A 25,102-nucleotide genomic window follows, 5' to 3' on the forward strand; every position below is an offset into this window, starting at 1 on the left:
TTTTGTCTCTGTGAGTGTCTCAAGTAAGATATATTTAAGTACCTCAGGTGGCATCCACGCGTAGGTCCCGGCAGCAGACATCCTGGTGGTCTTGTACACCTCGCGGGCGAGGCCGAAGTCTGTGATCTTGAGCGTCTTGTCCTCCAGCGTGTCATCCGGCAGGATGGCCTCGCTTAGCAGAACTGCAAGTACAGACAAAATACTACATTAATATTTAGAAAAATATTTAAGAAATATGTAACACCTGGTGACTGTATGACAAGATGTATGCATGTGAATGAAGCAAGGGAAGTTTGTAGGGATCGTAGTACGTGGCGTTCCTTGGTATTTGCCTTCGCCTAGTGGTAAAACGTGTGATTTTATGTCGGCATGTACTATAGTATTATATTTATACGCTATACACCTCAGACATTAGAGAATGTAATTTTAAGTTACTTTGTCACATTTCTGTTTAAAATTTTAGGAGAAATTTAAGAATTTCTTCACTAAAATAGAAAAAGACTAAGCAAAACGAGAAACTGACAGAAAGGAGGCCCTGCCAAAATCCTTTCTCAATCCTCTATCTATTTAACTACCTAAAATCTTTTTCATTTCTTCGATGAAACCTTACTCACAATAGCGCTTCCACTGTTAGCGTTCCTATAGAAATATATCACCAAGAACGTTTTGAAATGGTTCACGAATCGATCGCGTTCTATTCGAGTCAACTGGCCAAGTTTTAGGAGCAGCAAGCCGAATATAGCTTCGTTCGGTGCGCAAACAAACACATTCGGGTCAATTTGGGAAGCTAACGCTTTTGTTCACCAAGTATTATGAAATACCTATCTAGTTAAAACTCCAGGAATGTACACAAAGGTTTTCTCAAACTTTTGCTTGTTTTTCCTTTCTATCGTATTAAATATTGATCGCAGCATTAAATTAACCATAAAAAATAAAGTTCCCTTAATGTCTTAGAAAATTCTCTCCATTCTTACTTTAACTCCGTTAATACAAGGAACGTTGATGATAGTATTCAAAAACAAGTTTCATCTTTCAATGAAAAAAAACACTATCAAATCAGGCAGAACAACAGTAGATAGAAATGCAAATCAGATCTTCAAAGATATCAATATACTTACTTTAGAATTACACAATTATTATGAAAATTTTCCTATTTAATAAATCAGTATTATTACAAGATAATCTGAGCATCGATGTATTCAGTCGGCGTGGTAATAACACATAAATTACATCATTACTCTTACATCTCCAAGATTGAGATAGCCTTGTTCGAATCAAGTAAGATCTGATCTCTTAATTGGCGCTCGCAACATTGTTTCGCAATCATCCTTTAATTTTTGATTAATTTACCTCGACCGATGCGGACTTTTTAATATTTTATGTAAACCTTTAATTAAGGCATTGATTGATGGAAATAAAGTTACTTTTTCGCATGAATATTGTAAAGCGATCGTTCATCGAACATTTATATAATTCAGAGATATTTTTTGGGACGAAATGTCCTTCACAATACAAAACTCCAAAAAAGCCTTTTTTTTCATAAAAAAAAGTTACCGATTTGCTTCTCGTAATTTGTCTTAAGAAAACTATACAACAAAGTACCTTCAAAATGTGAACTCAAAATACCGCAAGACACGTTTACTTCTGATCAAATCAAACTTAAACGATAAGTGCAATGTGCATTGCCATGAAATATGTTCTAAAACTGTTTTTGGCAAACGCTGCACGGACTACCTCAATAACAATAACATCTTACACCTTTACTTCAATATAAATGTGTTATGTCGTTAGTTTATATCGGTTTCCAATTGATATCTATAGCATTGGTACCTGCCAAATACAATATCAAATTGAAGAATAGAATAAGCTTTTAGAAACCAAGTTTTTTCTACTATCGTCGTAAGTGCCGCCTATTACTGAAAACACCGTTTTATTTCTCTGGGGTGCTAATGCTCTTTTCGGGCCAGTGTTATATATAAGCTTATAGATAATTAATTAATATTTAAAAGAATACGGGAATAATCGAGAACAGGCATTCTACCTCACCGTGTTCACTAACGAATAAAGAGACAACAAATGTATGAAAACTGCCAGATAAGCTATTAATTTAGCCCATTAATGTCCCACGGCTAGGCAAGGGTCTCCTCCCGTAATGAGGGAGGGGTTAGGCCTTGAGTCCACCACGCTGTCCAGGTGCAAGTTGGGAATTTTGCATGCCCTCAATAAATGGAGCCTGATAAGCTAATCGATACTTATTGAGACGTGGCAAAAGCAGACTAAATACATATACCTATACATGAACATAGATCACGAATTCGCTGATACAGAACGTTAAAAGCAAACGTCTCAATAGATTTATGGGACATTCCAAGAATTCTCTTGAACAAAAAACAGGAAGCTAAAAGACTGGAAAAGACGAATGAAGTGAAGATTTATAGCTTTTCTCTATTTGAGATTTTTATTAAAAGACGATTGACTAGATGTATGGATGTGAATGAGGCAAGGGAAGTTTGTGAGGATCGTACCAAGTGGCGTGTTTTGGTCTCTGCCTACCCCCTGTGGGAATAAGGCATGATTTTATGTATTTATGTATAAATAGGTAGATTCCGATACACCTAAAATTTACATTTTAGCAGAATAAATGCTGTTTTCCTTCAATAACTTTTACGATAGGCACATAAACTACTTAAGTACAAATCAAATCTCTGTGAAAGTTTTGTGAAAAGCTTTAGTACACAACAAAGTGTCAAAAATGCTTATCGCAATACGTGACAGCACTACATAATATATGGACAGGAAACAGAGGCAAGGAATGCAAATTCTGTGACGCATTCAGGTCTTATTTGACATCACTGATCAATAAGAAAAGACAATGACTGAAAAGCTATGGTTACTTTATCGTAAGAACTGATTTATTATAAAATGCGAATTCTATGAAAAATGTCGGTTCTCTTGTCACCCTATGCAGCATGTCGATCGATGACTTACGAGTATGCAAGCGGAGACATATGTAGATGTACAAATATTTTGAGTTAATTCTTGATGCTACGTATTCCCTCATAGGGCTTATAATTTTTATTCTCAAGAGAAAGTGTCCGTGAGTGAGAAATCATAACTGACGCCACATAAATCATTTAAAACAGGCCAACGAGAACGACGATGATACTTTAAACCGATCCACAAAAAGTTCAGTCTTTGAAAGACAACGACATTCACATACATTTTATTTTACGCAGTTCTCGCAAGCTCTTGTAAAAAAATTAAGGTAGAGTCACCACAAATTTACACATATCCAAGCCTTAAAAAAAGCCTTGCATCACATCAAATCTTCAAGCAGCAAGGTGAAAGTCATAATTCAAACCTGAAGGTCCCTATGACCTTCGCCCGGCGTATTTCCCATAGCACATGTATACGTGACTTGCGAACCAAGCACATAGCTACGAGCTCATTGAAAATTGAGACTACAGACCGCAACGCATTAACATTGTATAAAGATTTGTGTGAGTGAGTTTGTGTGTGTGCGTGCTGAAAGAATATTTTCAAGATCGATTGGAGTTTTACTGCAGTGAGTACGTAAGTCGATGTTTAAGTAATGAGAATATATTCGAAATGAAAAAGCATGTCTTATATTGAGTAGTTTGATTAACAAAGTAACAGCAGATTTAGAAAACTCGGTAGTTACTAGTTATACTGTCGATAAAAACGTATTTATAAACGGACTTTTGAATAATTTTAATATTACTAAGAAAAATTAGGAATGTATCGTCTATCTTAAAAGATCCGGGAAGAATAATTGTACCTATTTAAATACTGGAAATGAATTACAATTTCTGTCAATCAATCACTGGAGAAAACTGTAAATCCATTTTTCTTTACTTTTCACTTCAAACAGATTTATCTACTAAAAGCGATCCGCAATATGTCATTTTAGAAAGCTCCGCTCCTTGCCTACAGAAATCAATAAGCAATGTTTAAAAGAAAATGTCAACTTTACGATGATGTATAGGTTTAACCGCGCCCCTCGTTGCAGTCGGACTTAACGACTAGTCTTGGCTGCGACCAGTTTCATAAGATGCATGTTGCATCGACAGTGCGTAATTACTGGTACGCCCATCGTGTGAGCAGTTTTTTTTTCTGGTGACGTTTTGTAGAAACATGTTGTTTGGTGGGATTTCTCTGAATATATTAGGTAGTTGATACTGGATATTGTTTTACGATATAAGGTAGCTTTATCCCTAATTGCTACGGGATACTTTTGCCATAGAATAGAACCTGACGCAGATGAGATAGTGGGCGAAGTATAGAAAAACAAAATTTATAAAACGGGCGATCTGACGTTTGATGGTTAAGTTTTTATTGCATTACACATAAGGTTTAATTATAAAGTTTGGTAAAGAGGCTTCAAATTTATATCGGTTATAACAACAATACTTATAAAGAAACTCACATCAAACTGTATTTTGTAATTTTATTTATATTTGAATGAAAAGCTCGCTTCGATAGATCCACGTAAATTTTAAATTTAAAACTAAGTTTAGACATCACTCGTAGCCGGACGGCTCTGAGTCAAACTGTCGAAAACTCCAGGAAACAGTTTACGAATGTAAAACGATGGCAGCTGTAGATATTTAAATTTCAAACAGCTGATAAATAAGCTGCAGAAACGTTCCGCTAGATATTTTAGTTACAGAAAAGTAAACGTTGGGAAAATGTCTAACTTGAATTGCTTTAAAGTAAGTTTATGTACTGAAATTGGAAGTTGAATGAAGATGGTGCCAAATACATACATAACTTAACCTTTTTGCCATAGGGGTCGGCAGAACGCTACTTTGTACGATCCTTGCAAACTTCCCTTGCATCATTCACAACCATACACCTTGTCATATTTGATGCCAATTATAATAGACTGAACGCGTTCAGTCTATTATAATTGGCCTTATGGTAAAATGTTGTTTTTCAAAAACGGCATCATTAAAGTTTGTAAGGATCGTTCCAAATGGCGTTATTTGGTCTCTGCCTACTCCTATGAGAAAAAGGCATGTCATGTATGTATGAAGGTATCATAAAAGAATTACACTTACACGAATTAATATTTGCACCAGCGCGACTGGCATCAGAACCAAATTTATCATCAAAACAATCTAACTTGAACAACAATATCCAATTCAACCTTTCAATATGCATACTACTTAATATTCGTCAAAAATATAATTTCGTAAACGTTCACAGACCACATCTGATGGTGTCAGGCAAGCGCGAGTGCGTTCACTGCCTCAATTCATGTGTCCATCAATGTACCTCACAAAGGAGCAGACATGTCGGACTGACAACTGATTGTAACCAGCTTTAATGAGGATTAAACGGCGTTATTTTGACGAGCAATTTGTACGAAAATGCTGACACGATATTGTTGGTGCTTCGGATAAATTGTCGACGGTTTTTTGTGGAGTACTTTTGAATATGAAGATCGTTACCGTTTATTTTCACGATATGCTTACAGGTATGTATGCTCTAGCATATAGTATTTTAAAGATTATATAGATTTTTGAAGTAGTCAAAATATAATAGATGGTGAACGCAAAGCCATCAATTATTTATTTAGATTAATATTTATAAATGTTAGTTAAAAACTTGCTCGGAAGGTTAAATTGGCAAATCCCTCTTTGTGCCTTTGAATATAATAACATGCATTAATAATATAATTAAAACGGTTCTAAATTATCTATTGCTATCATTTGTAATAGTCCAATGAAATAAAGTAATCTATATAAACACAACTTAAACACGCAGGCTTTACAAGACAATTTCACAGGCTGCAATAAAATCTAGACTGGAATCCGGATGAAGGAAATTACTCTAGATAGCGGGGAATTAATTACATTCAGTACAGCTAATGATCATTAAAAGACTACTAGTTTTACAAAGCTTTTCTCGGACACCTCAAGATGTAATACGTGAAAATGGAACAACTCTCTCTCTTTAAACTAATTGTATACTTTAGTAAATAGCAAATAAAGTACTTGTTACACTAAAAAAGCACTTTTAAGACAATTTTAAACAGTTATGTCAAGTACGAGAGCAAGAAAAGCAGAAGAAAAAGTTACAATTCCGTATTTTAGTTAGGAATCAAACGAGGCTCATATTGTACAAGCTTCCGAAATACATTTTGGCTCGGTTTAGCACTTATCTTCATTGAAAACAACCAACAACATTGCATAAAAAAAACATCATTGTGCCCTATGTAGAGTACACCGCAAAGCTCATTTAATCAATATACCGGTGATTGTTATAAAAACTAGTAACTTAAAAGTTACCAGTTAAATCCAATATTTTTAACACAAAAACAAGAATCGATAAAGCACCTATAACCGTTAAAAAGTAACGTTAGCGGTGTGATGTCATCGTTCAAAGAATCAATTTCACCGAAGCGCGGCGCGGCGACTCTGCCGTCAATCAGTGTTGCGCACGCGTCGCTACGACGAATGAATTATTCAAGCAGGATACAGTTCCGGTACCTCTAGCCAGAGATCTTCACGAACTTTGTTAGGAAGTCGATAAGAATCTTCAACAAACTTTTAGTTTTATTACTTTTTCTATTAGTTCTCTTTGTTTAACTTGCTAGTGATTTCCCTCCGGACTGCGAATGCCGAGAATGCAGAACGGGTACATTATTGCTATTAACTTTTTTTGAACGTCGATTCGACATGGAAACCAGTTTAATGCATTCCAAAGATTTTTACGAGGTTGCATTTTGTTTGATTCATGTAATTTCAAGGTGCTTTTTACCGTACTCATTTGTGCTAAAAGTATGAATAAATCAAAGCACAAAATGTACGAGATTAAAAAGTTCCGTTATATCAATTTGAAAAATAAAATGTTCATTAATTTTTCACACCAACAGCATTAAAATCCGGTTCTATTAAAATAAATAATAATGCGATATTATAAAGCGTTCGCAGAGGAAACATTTTAACACCGAATGTCTCAACACTTATGCTAAAAGCGAACGGCGATTACAGCAGTTAAAATAATAGCAGATTTTAGTCCGTAATAAGTGGAGACCAGAGTGTCGGAATTAAGATTTAGTGGACTATAAAATCTACATAATACAGGCTAAAATTCTGTTAAGTCGCCAATGAACGCCTTCAAAAGGATTGTTCGATATTATGCGAATATCTAATGAAGGAAAGTCGTCTCGACTAATTAAAATTGGTAAGGCAAAGAATTTTGATTAAAGTTTCAGTTTTTTGGTAAATTAAAGATAATATTCAAGGTATGAATATTTAAAGTTAGAAATCTGATGATTCTAAAGTTGGTGGTTATCTGACAAGTTGTTACAGAATCAACAGCTTTACATTCAGAGACCTATCGAAACTCAATTTACTATAGCGCGTAAAAGACTATAGAATTATCGACAATTTACACGTGTCTCTAAAGAACAACTCAAACAAAATTCAAAATCTAACGTAAAAGTTCGCAATGATAGAGTACAAATACATTATAAAGGACAACAGAGCCTGTAGACATCTGCCAAAAGTTTACATACAATTCTTATATACCTGCGTTACCTACCCAAATTCTTAGAATAACTGCGGCCCTTAAAAACGTACACCTACACTTCGATTAGCATACAAACCCAATATAATGGAATTAGGACATAAATTTACACGCCATTAAGATATATATTGATTCCGAACACGTGGACAGAGCGACGGGTGCTTTGTGTCGTGTGCATACGTTATTTAACGTGACCATGGCTCTGCCGCATGAAATAGGATAGAAGCAAGCACGCGATTGCTGGTTGCCATGTGGATTCCGGTAAGGTTTCAGTGGTTATTTTGAATCCAGGGCACACCTAACTGTGGCTGTTTTATTGATTGGTACCTACTTTAGTAGTGAATAAGTTTAAAGGGGACATCTTTTATGATAGGCTTTTATCGTGTCCCACTGCTGAACAAATGCGGTCCTTGTATCCTCTCAAACCTTGCCCTGTGAAATTACTTTGATGATGGAGAAACGAAACTGAACATTTACGGATTCCTAATACCTCTGAAGTCTGCAAGGATGGTTTTTACATCCTAGTAAAGCTATAACTTCCTGTCTGACAGAAAACCTGCGTCCAGAAATTTCTAGACGCTTGAGACCTTTATTTCCTAGCTTTAAGACGAAAATATGTTCAAAATACGCAAAAAAGACTGTCTCATTCTCCTCGGTAAGTGTAATCACACTAGTATCTCCAACATGAATACAAAGTGGTCGAACAAGGAATAATAATGTCGTTATTATGGATTTTTTTATTATTACTTCACTTGCCTTCAAAAATGTACGTATCAGCTGTTGAGTTGTGCAAGTTGATCTTTGGAAAGGGTAAGTTATTCGAGAAACTAACTGAAAGTTTAACTCGAGTCTAGTTTAAACGAGTTTTAGTTGTTAAGTATGTTCTTTGAACTAGAGTTTAGTGATCAATCTATAACTGGACGTAAGCTAATGTTGAAAGAGATATTGAACCGTCTAGTTATGTTATTACTTAAAGGTTTTTTGGTTTGTGCAATAAAAAAAATGTTTTCTGCAAATTTGTTGTGCTACATTATCGAAAATATATTTAAAGAATTGATGTTTTTAGTCTTAAGCTGCCCCACGGAATTCATTCGTGACTTTAATTAGATTTTTTGACAGCTAAAAACACGGATTTTGTATAATTTCCTCTAACACTTTGTCTTGTTTCTGCAATTTTCAAAGAGCAAGCACATGGATAGCTCTTCAAGACACATCGATGACAGAATACCTAGCAAGTCGTAAACAAGAAAGCCTTACAACTCTGTTTTGTGGTTATTTCTAAATAATCCAATAATAGTGAAGATCAGGGTTGTTTTACTACTTACTCTTATTCTTTGAACGTGCCAAGAAGATTTCGTAACTTCTTTAGAACGTCGATTTGTGATCAATTTATTGTCGTCGAATCAGCTGACTAGCAGTTTCATTAGCTTGATTTTAGTAAAACTTTCATGGATATATAGCTACTCTCTGCAGTTAATAAAACCCCTCTTTTTAATATACGTTTATTATTCAATCTCTCTCGCCCTGATCGTTTAGACGCAACGAATATCTTAAGTGTATGGAAGCAGTTCAAAGAAGATTTTGTTTGAGACCTTTAAATGACCTTAGTCTAGTAATTTACCGTATCTACCCAAATATAACTAGAAATAAAATTGATGATCAGCTGTGGAATAAAAATACAGCTAGGAACGAAGGCGAAGAAGAAACAAGCTGTTTCTCGTCAAAAGGGGTGAGGTTATTGAACACATACGGAGTAGCGGAGGGTAAAATATGGCTAAAATAAATAAGCCAGATAGGGGAACCGGAAGCAGCATATAGTATCTGATATTTTAATACTCCCCTGCGGCATAACTCGCCCGGTATGTCATTACATGCAACAGCTTTCGAAAAACTTCCAAGTGATATCAATCAAACTTATTTTCACATTTTTACGTTAAGCTACGTTTCGTAGTACATTCGTATACTTGATATATTTTAATATATTATAGCACTAAAATTAGAAAAAAAACCAAGTACTACTGGCCCATCGCGTCTGTGTACTTGTTCTGATTGTTGCAATTGTAGGTAACAAAAATATTATACCTACTGTTGCGAAAAATGTCAGTCAGAAGTACAAATTTAAAACAAAAGTATTTATACATGGATCTACATTAAAATTGGGTCCATTGTCTTAGAAATAGTCGTTTCTACTACTTATTATGCATTAAACAATCGTAAAAAGCGGTCCTAAGAGAAAACAAACGTGTACTCGTAAAACTACAATTCGCTGATCCTACAGGGCCCGGGCTGCCCAATACTGGTAAATTCCAATTTGATTGAGAGGGTTCAACGTTTATTGCATATTGATTCTCGATTATAGCGCAGGAATTTTACTTAGGAACGTTTTACCGTTTACTTACATCTTACTTATGAATGATTAGTGCTCCGTTCGTGTATTAAGATTTATGAATACACGCATTTTAGTAATAGCGGATCGTTTTTCTCTGGCATTTTTCTCAGTCATCTTTTTTTTTTCTTTTTTCTTTTATGAGCTCGGAAAACTAGTCTTCTTCTTTTTCTTATCTTATGGTCAGTGCTCAACCTAGTGTCAATAGTGTATCCAAGCCACCCGAAACCCTTTGATGTGGCTTAACTGACTTTTTAAGTGCCATCCAAAGTACGGAGACGCCCAGTTTAAATACCACTATGCAACCCTTGTCGCGGTCATTCCAAAGATGGGGTCGCCCATTTCTGGAATGATCGCGACAAGGGTTGCTTAACCCACAGTTCGTTTACTGACCAGTGACCGCAAGTGCCTATGGGCGCCTGGACTAAAATATTGATCTCCTTATAACTTTAATGTATAACAAACTATGACAGGCAACAAATCACTGATCGACAATAATAGCCGATACCATTTTATATCAATATTAATTTACTACGAGATAATTAGTAGGCTATAATAACATATCGGTAGCAGAGATAAATGATTATAATTTATCATCAGATCTAAACTTCCTTGTTTTTTGTACTCTTAGTTGGTTATTAATGAACTTTGTATTAAAAGAACTAGCTGTCCCGCGCGACTTCGCTCGTGTCACATGAGAGAGAATGGGTCGTAGCTTGATGTTATGTAGCCTATAACCTTCCTCAATAAATAGGCTAATATATTAGTGTTGACACTAAAATAGTTTTTCAATTCGCACCAGTAGTTCCTGAGATTAAGCGCGTTCAACCAAACAAACTCCACAATAATATTAGTATAGTACTATAGATTTATAAATAAAAGTTCAGAGTACATTTTAGAGAAACTACTTCAAGAATCGTATTTCCGTTAAGGAAAGCTTAAGTAATGACTATGGTACCTCAGGGTAATGGCAAACAATATACAAAAGGCCATATAGCTTGTAACCCGGCAACTACATTATTCTTTCAATGTTCAATGCATTAACAATGTTGTCACTGCGTATGACATGACTGCCAAGAAAGCTTTTAATAAAAGTAGGTTCAAAACACCGAGTAGGGGATGTTTTTTCTATAGACTGTATCAGGAAAATACCTTACGAAAAATCAATCTGAGTACCCATAGTGACTCTTTTTGCTTTTCAAAAAGTAGGTAAGTTAATCACCGTTAGAAAAATATATTTTATTGTAATTATTCTTCTACTTCTTCTCCATTTTAAAGTAAACAAAATTTAAGCCGTATTAACGTATATCCTACAGGAAAGAATAATGGATGTTCCATGACCCAAAACATGATCAAATGAGAATGAAGTAGAAACCGATTTTTACTTAAAAGAGCATTTAAATATGTCTCATATGGGGGGTTGTCTTGATTAAAACCTATCAGATTGCAAAAGAAAAATGTAACAAAAATTCGAAAGCTTTTATCAAGCAGAACTAAAGGCATATATTTCCTTTACCTTGGCAATAACAGTAAAATAACTGGCATAGTTCTAGAAAGTCGATTCAAATACGTTGACCTTTTCATCAACAAGGGCTAGGTTCGATGGCGTGGTTTTATTTTTAGACCTTATCAACATCCACTAGGTGAATACTTAATCTTTTGTATACCTATAATTGTGTTGCGTGTAGTGTTCGTAATTAATATTGTAGTGATTTGTTCATGTGAAATCGTAGGGTAGATTGAATAAATTGGGGTAATTGGATTAGTCTACCAGGTGGTGGTGTAAAGGTTATTTGGATGGAAAATATCTGTATTTAGTGGGTAGTCTGATTGATAGCAAATATACTTCCACCGGATAAATGCACTACATAGGACTAACACATGCGGTTTAAAACTATAAACCATTGAAGAGACTATCATATGGGGCATATCAGCCAATTTGCTATTTTGCATGTGCAGTTTCACTAAACATACACACAAACTTCACTAAACATAAGATACTTTGGGATTGAAAAACAATACTAAGTTTAAATAGATATCTGGGCTTCATATTCTAATTATTTTACGAAAGGAAAATCCAACCGCTACTTCGAAAATGTGTTTTGAAAAGCAGCATACGCTTTGCAAAATTTGATTCATTTGATTGATCGATTTCATAAACATATCTATTTTTACGATTCAATGTAATTGATTCTAAGAAATTGATAGTCAACAACATATTTTGCGTAAACAAATTAAAATCAGTGTTAAAATTCCTTTTAGCAATTACTTAGAATTAATTTGTTTACTGCATAATGAAAAGCATTGATACATAGCACTCGATAGCTAACAAGTAACATTAATAAATTAACTTATCTGAGTATCTTATAAATTCGTTTTCGAACAAATGTGTTGAAATACGAGTCCAACTCATTATAACTTATAGGATTTTTTCCTCAATGCAAAAAGTATCGTGTGAATTTTTATCAACTCCAAACATTAAGACGTTCTCTTGTGGCTGTATGGCTAGTTAAAGACAAATACAACAAAACAATGCAGAATCATTAATAATCTCAAACAAAACTTGGTGACTGGCTGCCACGTTGTTTGACTGCCACTTTAAAACAAAACAATGCCTTAAAAGTTATTAATTCTCCAATAGAAAGGATTCAATTTGAAAGAGATAATAGAAAACTGATAATCCCAAGGCAGACATTTGCTTTCTGCAACACAGACCAGGGAAGAAACTCTCAAACTATGCTTGGCCTTTAATCCCTCGAGTCTGCTATTTCGAACGCGAAGTTTATTCCGTCTTTCCTTAAAATACCTACCCGACGGCTGAATCGAAAATGGACGTTCCACCGTGGCATTTACAACGAAAAGGGCGAGGGTGCATTGTTTGTGTATCACCTTATACACGTCGACGAAATTTTATGTACCGAAAGGGGTAGATAATATGGAAATCGAGGCGTGTTCGGGATGTTTGAAGTCAAATTAGGCGTGAGATGAAAGAATAAAGGGTTTTGTTCCAAACTTCCCCTTACTTTCCAACCTAATGGGCTTCTGCAAGATTCGCCTTTGTTATAAAGATTTTTTTTACCATATTACGTTACAAAAGACCCTGTCAATAGCAGAAGGTTAAAAGTTTGTGGAAAAACTGAGACCCGTGCCAGTTACGGCGAAGGGTTATTTTTCACGAGTAATTTGTGACGGGCTTCTGTAAAACTTTTACGAGTTTCTTTAAAATTATTCAACGGGAAGTTATAACAATGAAATTTGTGAGGTCTCTGCGGTTGAAGCGGGCCCAGTGTTTGCTAATATACCTACTCAATTTGTTGCAATATACGGCCGAAGTTTCCAGCGACGAAGAAAATCGGGTTTATTTGGCAAAATACTTTCAAAGACTTCCAAAGTATTTTGTAAACAAAATATGCTCGCGATTCGCCTGTTGAAACTCAGTAAATAAGTTTGCTAGTATTTAGAAATCGATATGAAACGAACGTAGTATGAAACGACGTCCAAATACATTGGAAATATTTTAGTTGGTTCATAAAAGGAGTTATTCCGTTCGGATCCCCAATACTGATACCCTAGTATTTTAAAATTATTTTCTATTCCGGTCTGATCCCCCGTATATAAACAGTCAGGGTATCCGATCGGAATGAAATATTTAAATTTATTATAATGTTTATATACGGGGGATCAGACCGGAATAGAAAATAATTTTAAAATACTAGGGTATCAGTATTGGGGATCCGAACGGAATAACTCCATAAAAGGTGTCCTAAATTGATGGCTGTAGCTTGTACGTGTGAAATGGGAGTTTTGGAAGCTTCGCAATCGAATACCCCGGCTGCTCGGCTGCTAACAAAATATTTTTATAGCACACATTACTGCGGCAGACTTAACGACCACGTTTATGCTTGCCAAATTCATACACGATACCGTGTTGCCCTTACTTATTTTTCGACTTGTTCCTGAATAAATATCAACTTATTTGAATATTTTCCAGACGGCAATATGTACTGTTGGCTCTTTTGTTTGCGTTGTTATATTTTTATAAAAAAACCTAGGTCACTTTTGTATAATATAACAATGAAGCAAACAATACGAGATGCGATACTATCTCCAGAGATTTCTACATTACCATATACTAGAGGATAGTATTGTCTAGAAAGCACTTTAATTATTTTCTAAAACTAGAGCAGACCACGATTTTATTTCGAGAAGAGCCAGAAATACTTAAATTTTCAACGGGACTGTTAGTTAAATGTAAAATGCATCTTAGTGGCGTCTGGGGATGCCAGACTCAGGTTAAAATTTAATCAAGGTTCTGCAGTAGCAAGTGGAAATAGACAGGAGGCTGACAAAGTTACTGAACCGCAACACTTTTATAGCCGTTATATTTTTACTTCTAACAAAATTGATACTACATTTTTAGGAAAAAGAAATTGTATTTCCAACCCTCGGGGACATTATCCGGAGTTATATCACATCATACCTTATCCACTAGTGAAATTATTTCTGCGAGCACCTCGCAGTTTATTCGCAAACGAATCGTAACGGATGAAATAAAACCCTCTTGTGAATTCACCCGCACTCCGTATATTTGTTTCTAATATCCGTTGGCGGTAATTTATCCGGTCGTCGGGCGTTTGACCCACATTTTTACACAAAAAGCTTCTCTGGAAGAAATGGTGCGCAGTAAATAATTTTTAAGGGTCCCCAGAACGACCGCATATAAAATTCCCGTACAAGTTATGGTGATGAAACTTTGTGTGTTGGTAAAACTACACGCGTTATAAATTCATAACACTTTGACTTTTTGTCAGTAGGTAGAGGGGGTTGGACTTTGACAAACGAGTTCGTGGAATAAACGTGTTTACGGAAACGTTATTGATGACGACAATTTGACGGCATTACTTTCGCTCTTTGTTCCCGGGGTTCGCGTTTGTCTGGCCATCCTCCTAAATGGAGTTTGAATCCTTGTTTTATTGCCGGTGACTTTTATCTGTGGGGGAGGATCTTTTGTACTTTTGTGCGGTCGGTAAATACTGAAAGTTGGGGAAGTCAGTGTGAGAACATTATGAGCGCTCGCACACAATAAACGTAAATCTGACTCTTTGGTTTGTAGAGACAGAAGTTTCAATATGTTATATGAAATTTTCCTTACCTATCACCATTTTAACATAAACTGTACTTATTGCCCTACACAAATCCTCATAATCCTGTTATAATATAGTGAATCAAAGCAATTACCATGAAAGTGGTGCATTAATTACTCGTGAAGGCTTCAGACGCAGGCTGCGGAGACAAAACCGAGTGGATGTGACGGAGTCTTCAATTAAGCAGGGAGTAGGACTCGTAACGAGCTGTAGTGCGCTAGTACTCAGACGCCATTGTTTTCAACCACTACAGCTGGGAGTGTTACACGAGAAATGCGTTGTTTTCATACTAAAGTATGTAAGAGTAACTAGTATTTATAGGTGCTAGAAATACAAGTTTTATATAAGCTACTTATTATGAGTTTATCAAGGTTATAGTCACTAAACTAACTACTTTCTGCCTATATCTAAGTGCCTAGAATGGTAAGGGGTAATTTCAAGTGCAGTCAAAAAATCGCATCTTCTAACATTTCTCCAAAATCAACACAAAGCAAAAGATGACTTGGCATTTTGTTTTTTTTTTTTTCAATATGTACACCTATGTAAATAGGTTATAGTTATGATAGGTATGCTTGCGATCAGGTAAGGCCTATCCCGGATGTAAAATAATCTATTTCGTACCTACTATTTCTAGACAGTGATCTTCGAAAACGAATTAATTTAATTGAAAATTTGGAACTGCGTGATTTAAACACATCCAGTCACGATTTTGGCTCAAATTCTAATCTAGAATCTTAGCTAATCGGTTTACAACTTAATTCGTTTAGACGTGAGTTATGATGTTAATGATGGAATCAACTGTTTTCATTTCATTCAATCATTTAAAGATTCCTAACGAAACAACGAAGAATTCTTCAAAACATTTGCTTATTTATTGTTAAATATTTGAGAACGTGTTACCCTCTTTCCATAGAAAAAAAACCTACGATGACATTTATTTTCAAGAGCGATACGTCTTTCAAAAAAAAAATGCAAAAACATAACCATTCATCAGTAACATTCCTATTATCAACTTATTCCTTTAAGAAAACATTTATACGCAAATATTCTTTCGGTTCTGTTACATCTAAAGGGATTTAGTTGTTTCCACAATATAGATCCGGGCTTAAAGGTATTATATCCAGACGGTGTCGCAGCCAGGTCGTGGCCCGGCTCCGGAGGCTTAAGGAGATTCACGTCCCAGATGTTAGCGTTACATGACTACACAATATGTATGTGCTATCTGATTTTGGTAGACATGTGTGTAAGGGTGTAATTTAAGGCTCTTTTGTTAGTAATAATATACACAGATTTAAGGTTTAGGACTATCACAAGAAAGTAACTCTTGTTCTAAGTAACAGCACATAAATTAAGCAATTACAACAGTTTATATATAACATACGTGGACTTAGCAGTCGGAATTGAAAAAACTGGCTCTGCTATATTTTTACCAAATTATTCACAGACTTCTTTTCAACGCCAGATGACAACTTAGATTCATATAGATCGTATAATTATATCGTTAATGTTAACAACTTTTATAGGAGGTACTAAATCTGAAATCTAAGCTAGCTTGCAACGCAAAGCACGCGTTATAGAGATTGTATTGCAGACGACAGCTGCTTCAGTTAGCACACGCCAACAAGTCACATTGTTTATAATAATATCGCTCAAATTTGTTCAAAACGATTCCTATTTATACTAAAACGGGATTCTTATTGACAAACATGTCAACGCCTGAGGTCGCCACGTCACTGACGTCACTAAAAGCAAACAGGAAAATATTCTCTCCTCATATAAATAACTCGACAACACAAGAAACGCGTCGCCAGTTAAGAATAGTATACAGGATTAGTCGTTATGTCTTAGACGACTAATATAGTGTACGACTAGACAGATAAAAAGTCGCAATCTAGACAAAAAGTCGACTGTTGATATGGTTGGTGTACGTTCATGGTAGTCAACGTAGAGGTGGTCTTTCGAAGACTTGCAATTAGCTCATTCAAGTTTTAAATGAAAAAGAATTAAACTGGCTATTAATGGGACGAGATCTCCTTAAGGGTTGGGAATAAAACATTGATTAAAGCTAATACGCGGTAAGGATGATGTAAGCTGGAATTATGCCTAAGGTAATAAGTGCTTCCAGTTCCATTTTTGGAATGCGTCTAAAAATATCTAAAGTACGTACTTAGAATATGAATGAACAAGTATCCATTCCGTAGATAAGTTTTTTAATTAAGCCTATGTGTCACATTATAAGACTTATATCAGAACCTAACTGCCTAGCAGAAGAACAGTAACTAAATCAAAACATACATTTTGCCACAAATTAATTGACTTATGACATACAACGATAAAATCACGCATTTTTCCTATAGGGGTAGGCGAAGATCAAAGAACGCCAATTGGTACGATCCTAATCGACCTATGTTTATGCACAAAATACATAATCATAAAAGTATAATCAATCACGTAAAACAGCTGTTTACAAGACAATCTGCACTAAAACAATGGCCCCACACCTAATACCCTGAGGCAACAATCAGAACAGATGTTAGAACCGTCCAATTAAAACTGAGAAACTGTTACACCATTAGTAAGATAATAACCGCTTTGTTTATCAAAAATGTGTGGTGTTAGACCACCCACGCGATACTATAGTACTACTGCTATAGTATATAAATACATTAAATACTATACTTAATACTGTAGTATATAGTACTTGAGTGTATATAGTAAGGTTTAAAGCAGACAATTTATTGGGGCATAAAGATTTAGTTGTCGTCATATGACATTAAAGTCCGGCTGAAGATCTATCGTCCACCATATTGCTTTAGAAATACTGTTGGTACGTTGGTGTAGTTCTCAAGAGACAGTTTTTCTTCTACATAGACAACTTGGTTAGAGAAAAATGTAACACGGAAGGTTCCTGACCTCAAATCTATCACTTCTTTCTATCTTCAGTCCTAGACGTCCTGGTTTTAGCACTACTAGATACTGGTATTGGTTAGTTTATCAAGTGGAATTTCGACAATTGTTATCATAATGATTCCTCTCATTTTATCTGTCAGACAGATACCTGACACTTATCCATAAGCCGTGAGACAGGCTATTATCCTATTAAATTCTTAGTTGGATAGGTTGGGTAGTTGAAGATTAAAATTGAAGTTTCGGCAGTGGCAGCTGTGGTAGCTTGCGCAGCTTTAGATATTTGACAATACAACGCTAAAGTTAATTACATTATATTGGTCTGCGTAAATTGCTTTAATATTTTTAATACCTAGGAGAACTAGAGAAGCTATCTATCAACGATTATTACCTAGAAGAAAACCGCAGAAGGTGCCTATTAACAACAGCCTATCTAAAAATAAACTGTAAATCGATTATTACAAGAATGTCGACTAGAAAATTTTAATAAGGAAGGTATATATAACTAGTGAAGTTGCGGTTAATAGCTAGCTTCTACATTTAATATAATAATGTATTATATATATTGACATGCCTGTCTGTCCGTTGAACCTTTTTTATGACCGAGTCTGTGGGTTTATAGCTGTGTGTAGTTACTTAAAAAGCATTGAACCGCACATAATTATTATGACCAGTGTAAATAAGAAGCCTACTACTAATATTTTAAATGCGAAAGTTTGTGAGGATGAATGTATGAAGGTTTGTTTCGTTCACAAAATGTGGACGGTTTTGGATAAAATTTTGTACACAGATAGGTTATAATGTGCTTACGCTTTTTACCCCAGGAAATCTTTTCGGACAACTGAAGTAGTATGTTGAAGCTAGTACTATAAAATATAAGTTCAGAAAAACTTTTATGTAAGTATGCAAATATAATGATTTTTCTAATAACAACATTTTAAACAATAATAATATTATATTCAACTGTTATTCGGCGTCTAGTATAATTAAAAGAATTTATTAATGATTTAATTAATGATAAAATAGTAATAGAATATATTAAGATCTTAACAAGATTGGACCTAACAGAAGCCATTAGTATGTTAGCCATTAAATAAGTAATTTATTACAGACATAACGAATCAAGTAGTAAATACAAAACGGAAAAAAAGCACAACAAACTTTCATTTCAACCTTTTGACATTTACTCTATGACATCATAAAAATACTAGTTTTCTAAGTTTCGAGTTGATTTCTTTTACCATAACGGTACGCAGACAAAACCGGGGGTTATTAATAAACTTGTAGTTAGGTACGGCGGCGCCAGTGGTGACAGACAGACAGATAAACCGGCTAGCGTTCAACGGTCAATGAATTCTAAGCTCGGTTGACACACAGTCTCTATTATTTATGTGTTTCATGTAAATATTACTTTATTGAATCAGTTGTTTGAATTGCTGCTTTGCTATTTAATTTTGTAATGTGTGCAAAGATCAAAGTTCGTAACTGAGGTGCTGTTTTATACATATTTTTACTGATATTTGGTATTTCGCTACATAGAGCAAAGTCCAAGTAACTAAAGTTTGCCTTTTTATATTACCTACTTGACTGTGTAGAATTTTAAGGATGAACTGAAGTCTAGAATCTAAATGATAACATCGAATTCAGTTCGAAACCTATTATTATGATTTAAACTCTCAGTGTACAAAATTTCTTCAATAACAGTTCAGTAGTTTCTGCGAGAAAAAGTTACAAACATACATTTGTATTGCATGTTTGTAACTCGTTTACGCAAAATGCTTCTAATATTGTTAATGTATAGTTTTACTTCCAATAACAATACAAGAAGCATTTTGTCTTGTGTGCTGTCAAAAGAGAAAATATAAATCCAAAAGCCTAAACGTCGCCAGACAGGTCGATGACAAAGTCCATTACGATCTCATAAAGCGCATGCGCAAAGGCGATAGCGTTTTTACGAGTCCACAGTTTACTTGACCGTCAACATTAGGTCTAAAAACCACTAAAGCAGTAGTAAACATGTCTATTAACGTAAACATATTCGGTAGTACCGGTTTTAAAGTCGTTAAGACGTGGGTGGGGTTAGACACCTGCATTTCACTCTTGTAGTATATTTTCGTCTGGCTTTTTTTGTTTAGAATAAAATTTAGATTTTAGGAGATTGGTTTCGTAGCTTTTAAGTCCAGATGGTATAGAAATAAAGGGAAATGTCAGCAAAAATAAACTTAGTTTCAACTTAAGATCATATTTCAACTAGGTAAATAAGATCAGCACTTTTACTGTGAAACAGACGGACAGTTACTTTCGCAATTACAATATGAGTAGATTTTGTGTTTAGGTATCAATATATAAAAATAATAATCACAGCAAAAGTTATTCAACTACCTATGTACTTTAATACCTTTTGCAGTGAAGATTGCAAGAAACGTAACTAGGTACAATATGAATCACAAAAAAATGAGCTAGATACAAATGTAAATTATACTTATTATATTGCCCTACCTTTATTTTAGTACATACATGTGTAAATTGTTTCTAAAACAAAGCATAATTGAATCCGCTCGCTGTTAACATTTTACTATGCAGCTATTCAAATTAAACTGCAGGTGTGGTGTAAACTAAGCTTCAACTATCATTCAAGCTTTACTTGCTAAATTGCTTGGATAAACTCGCTTTTAAGGGTTTAGCGTATTTAAGTATGGAGAAGAGTAAAATTGAGAAAAATAGGGAGGATTATTTTTTAAATTGGTTTGTTTATCTGTGATTTTTAGACGGTAAGTAGATGAAAGGGGCTGTTTATATTATATGCTACTAGTTTCTAAGAAACAAAAATGGAATTAAAAGCAATACATTAGTGGTTGGGTTTATTATAGTTTGTAGAACTCTTGTAGAAGTTATCGCGTAACTACTTGACTTTCGGCTATGGGTGAAATATATTTTTTTTTTTTCATATTAAATGAGCCAGAATAATAAACACCAATGTCTTCTTATGGCTTTACGATATGACCTACGTAATTCTTGACCATAATAACCAATTTACGGCACTTCAAAATCATGTTATAATCTAAAATGGCCATAAACGTTAGAATGGAGTCGTTTTTGTCTCACACAGATCGGTCTGATAGATATAGTCGCAGAAGATGCGTAGAAAAACATTCAAATGGACTCACGTGTGCGGAAAAAATGCTGTTTACGTACATTTAGCGAGATACGTTAGGGTTAACAACGACGTGTATTGAATAATACTCGCAAATAAATTGCTACTACTTTTTTTGCATCTTTAGGATGTTTTGAAATCGGTTTCTAATAAAACATGGCAGCCTTATTACAAAGGGATATAATGGAATTTAACTTGAACATCAGATTAACTTGAATTATTCACACAGATGCACCAAATGACACAAGATATAACTGATTTGGGAAAAAGCGATCATCAAGGTATTCGTAGCACAATAATGTTTTGGTAATGAATTGTGTTGTTCCATGACTCTGGCGTTGGTATACTGGTTATATATTGTTTTTGGTATACCCTATACCCTTAGCTACAGTTATTGGTTAGAAAAGTTAATCCGATTTTTTTTATTTAAATGCTAAGCCCCAAAACACACCTGTGAATATTTCTCACACATGTTTAGACAACCCTACAACATGACCAAGTTCTGAGAATCGGCGAGAATAACACAAGATCAATGTTCTTTAAACGAGACGGCACTCACGGCAAGTAATCGTGAGTTTGTCGCTTACAATGTATTATGTTAATCAGCAGGTTCTCTAAGACCGCGGGATTTCCACCATTCAATAGTAATTTTGAAATAAGGTTTAGCAATCTATACTAACATTATAAAATTAAGTTTGTTTGTTTGGTTGAACGCGCTAATCTCAGGAACTACTGGTGCGAAATTGAAAAAATATTTAACTGTTGGATAGCCTTTTTATTGAGGAAGGGAAGGGTCTATGAGGGACGGCCAATAAGTGCAGAGGAATAGTATTTTTTTTAATGGGGAAAATTATGACCCATTCTTTCTTATGTGATACAAGCGAAGTTGCGGGGGTCAGCTATGTATTATGTTAATCAGCAAGTTGTCTAGAAGTACAGGATTTCCACTATTGAATAGTAATTTTGTAATAAGGTTTAGCAATTGTGAATGTAAATTAACTATTCTTGTTAGATGCACCGGCTTGATGTTATGTAATGTAAGTACTGGGTTTACGTCATTATGATAATCCCTAATAATATTGGGTTTTTATTGGTCTGTTTTAACGCGCTAATTGGACTGACTTGACTTGTTTTAGCAGTCAAATAAGTTATTTTTGTGTAAGTATGTTTGTCGTTCTACAAACGGTAATCTTAGGAAATGTGATATGTATAATTTGGGTGAGATGGGCCTAAGTATAGAAAGAGAAAAGGGGAGGTAGGTATATAATTATGATTTTAAAGATCTCGTAGTTAGAATCAGATTTTAAGTAGAAGCGAAGTTTTTATACAGTAAGTGTCGCACTATCCACCGATCTGCAGCTAAATAAACAGGATGCAAATTGCATAAACTTACATTTAATTCCTTTTAAAGTATTACTACAATTTATTACTAATTTTATTTCTCACACATATCAATAAAAGCGGGTTATTTGAAATACATAAACCGTTTTGAATGCTTCCTTTAGGATCAACGTAAGTAGAGAATATAACTTTGCAATAAAATATATTTACTGCAGAAAATTTACGAACGATCTCCTTTCCTTAGTATAATTCTACTTGAATATGGCTTTATTTTCCAGGGCAAAAGCTATTAAAATACAACCTGTATATAGGAGATTATCTATATGCAATAATATGGTGTAAATATGCATCCATTATTAATCCTGCAAAGAGATAAACATAAATTCTATATATTATGTACCTATAACAACCTGGATACTTTCTTTAAGACTGAAGAATAACTTTTCTTAGTTGTAGGCCCATTTTTACCCAACCGCATAGTGAAAATACATAAGTATATAACACGTTATAGGTACGTATATCAAGAAGTACGCATAGACACAATTTTAATACGTAATAAAAATAATCATTCACTGCCTTCAAGATCCAAATACATAAAACTATTTCAACCACGTAATTAGACGATTTACTTCATTGACGTAAAAGTTAATAGTGATTTAATTGGTAAATAATAGTCGGTGGAGCGATTACCGACGCCATAAATAGCGAACGAACGAAAGTTAATAGTTCCGGTGACCATAAAGCCTTATTGGGATCTTATCTTAATTGTGCTACGGATTTCGGTACTGAGATTCTGATGATAATTTCTGGATGAAGACTTTGTTCTGCTGTGATGTGGATTGTGAGTTAATTGAGTTTAGAAGATATTATTATCTTGATTGTGAAAATTATTGAGGTTGATTATTGTCTTTGGTCTCTATTGAATTAAATATCTGCTTGATTAGGCAATGATAGGAAGGACGACGATAATTAAAGATTAAATCGAATCATGATTTAATTTTCCTCTTATTTTTAAAGCGATCAAAGGACAAAATAGAAACTCATAACTTTAATTTCTTTATCAGGCAATTAAAGCGTGCCTAATTATTAATTTCGTATTTAATCAAACTTTGCAAAAGAAGGCTAGGCTTATAAAGGTTTTTTATTAACTTTCTAACGCCTTCGTCGACTAAATCATCCCCAGGTACAAACGTAATCAACATAGATTTTAGCCTACATTCATTACAATTACAAAGGACATTTCATTAGCACATCGCAAAACCACTTAAAAGTACTCTCTTCTCGAAACATCCACTTATTATAATGTACCCTACTAAGTGCTTACACCTACAGTAATATTATAAATGCTAAAATTTGAATGTTTGTTGTTGCTAAAACTACAGAACGGATTTTGATTAATCATAACTTTTAAACTTTTGCGTTGAATGTTCAATATATAAAAGAATACGAGAATGAATGCGAACATGCACTTTTCTATGGAAAGCCTAACGTTTCGGCGCAGGTTTCACTCGCCGTATACTCAAGATTTTGATTGAACTTTGACAGTGGTGTAGCATAAGAACCAGAATTCCACATACATACATCAAATTATGCCTTTTTTTAGGTAGGTAGACACTACGTAGACTATAGGAATACTAACTGTTGCCGGTAGTTTAGTTACACAAGCCATATCATTACAGTCTTTGCGAACGAAGTCGCAGACAAGAGCTAGTATGATATATTCGTATCCTACATACCTTATGGGGCTCGGGCATTTCGTCAGGTTTCACGAGCAACGTAAACAATGTACTACGATATTCAAATATAAGCTCTATTATGTTGGGAGAAGGGTGGTATTTCGAGTGGGCGGTGGTATATGATGAAATTACACGCATTCCGAAGAGTCTCGACCCCTTATGTTGTTATGTTATTGTATATTGCTAGCTCCTTAGTTTATTTATATTCACACCTGTTCTTTAGTAGAGGGTTAGGCATATTATTCGTTGATTTATGTACGTCACTGAACATAAATCTACACAATTTTTGTGTGTCTGGAAACAACTATTCAAATCCGAGGAATATTTTGTTGTGATTGTTTTGTTGTTACGCGGAGTAATCATAAACTGTAGTAAAAATACTAGCTTTAACATAATTTGCCTGAATGGTTTTGGTTACTGCAATATCCAGTCAGATTTGGATTTTATTTTTGAGTATATTAACAATGTGTATAAGGAATATTAGAAGTTCGAGCAAAAGAATGTCAAAGAAGAAATAATATGGATTTAACCACAAAATACAGCCAGCCCAATAAACATCCAAAACAACCGAAATACCAAACTCTAATAAACCTTCAATCATCTCTTTCTAACGCAATACATCCATCTCACTCCCTCATTACTCCATTAACCAACAAATTGTACGTATACCCATACAATCATTCACTAATTACTACAACAAGCTACGTAGTGGAAAGCTAAGTGAATTTGAATGTAACAAGTAAATGCTTTACCGTCGAAGTGACATTTCAATGGACATTGTATGGCACTCGACGATGTTAATTTAAACTCGCAATAGGCAAGTGTTTAATTGTACACTTAGTTTTTTTTTTAGGGGAAGTAGGACTTTTTGGACTGT

At 34.6% G+C, this 25,102-nt stretch overlaps 1 protein-coding gene across 8 annotated transcripts in view; it reads right to left on the reverse strand.

The window, feature by feature from the left end:
- The window catches only part of slpr (mitogen-activated protein kinase kinase kinase slipper), a 78,313-nt gene that overhangs the window by 20,085 nt on the left and 33,126 nt on the right, over window positions 1-25,102 (reverse strand). For all 8 annotated transcript variants that reach the window (XM_076121180.1, XM_076121177.1, XM_076121183.1 and 5 more), the window contains exon 2: window positions 43-182. In XM_076121180.1, the coding sequence (XP_075977295.1) occupies window positions 43-182 (140 nt within the window). The remainder of the gene's footprint in view (window positions 1-42; window positions 183-25,102) is intronic.

This window comes from Anticarsia gemmatalis, chromosome 12, assembly GCF_050436995.1.
Source record: "Anticarsia gemmatalis isolate Benzon Research Colony breed Stoneville strain chromosome 12, ilAntGemm2 primary, whole genome shotgun sequence".
Lineage (NCBI taxonomy): Eukaryota > Metazoa > Arthropoda > Insecta > Lepidoptera > Erebidae > Anticarsia > Anticarsia gemmatalis.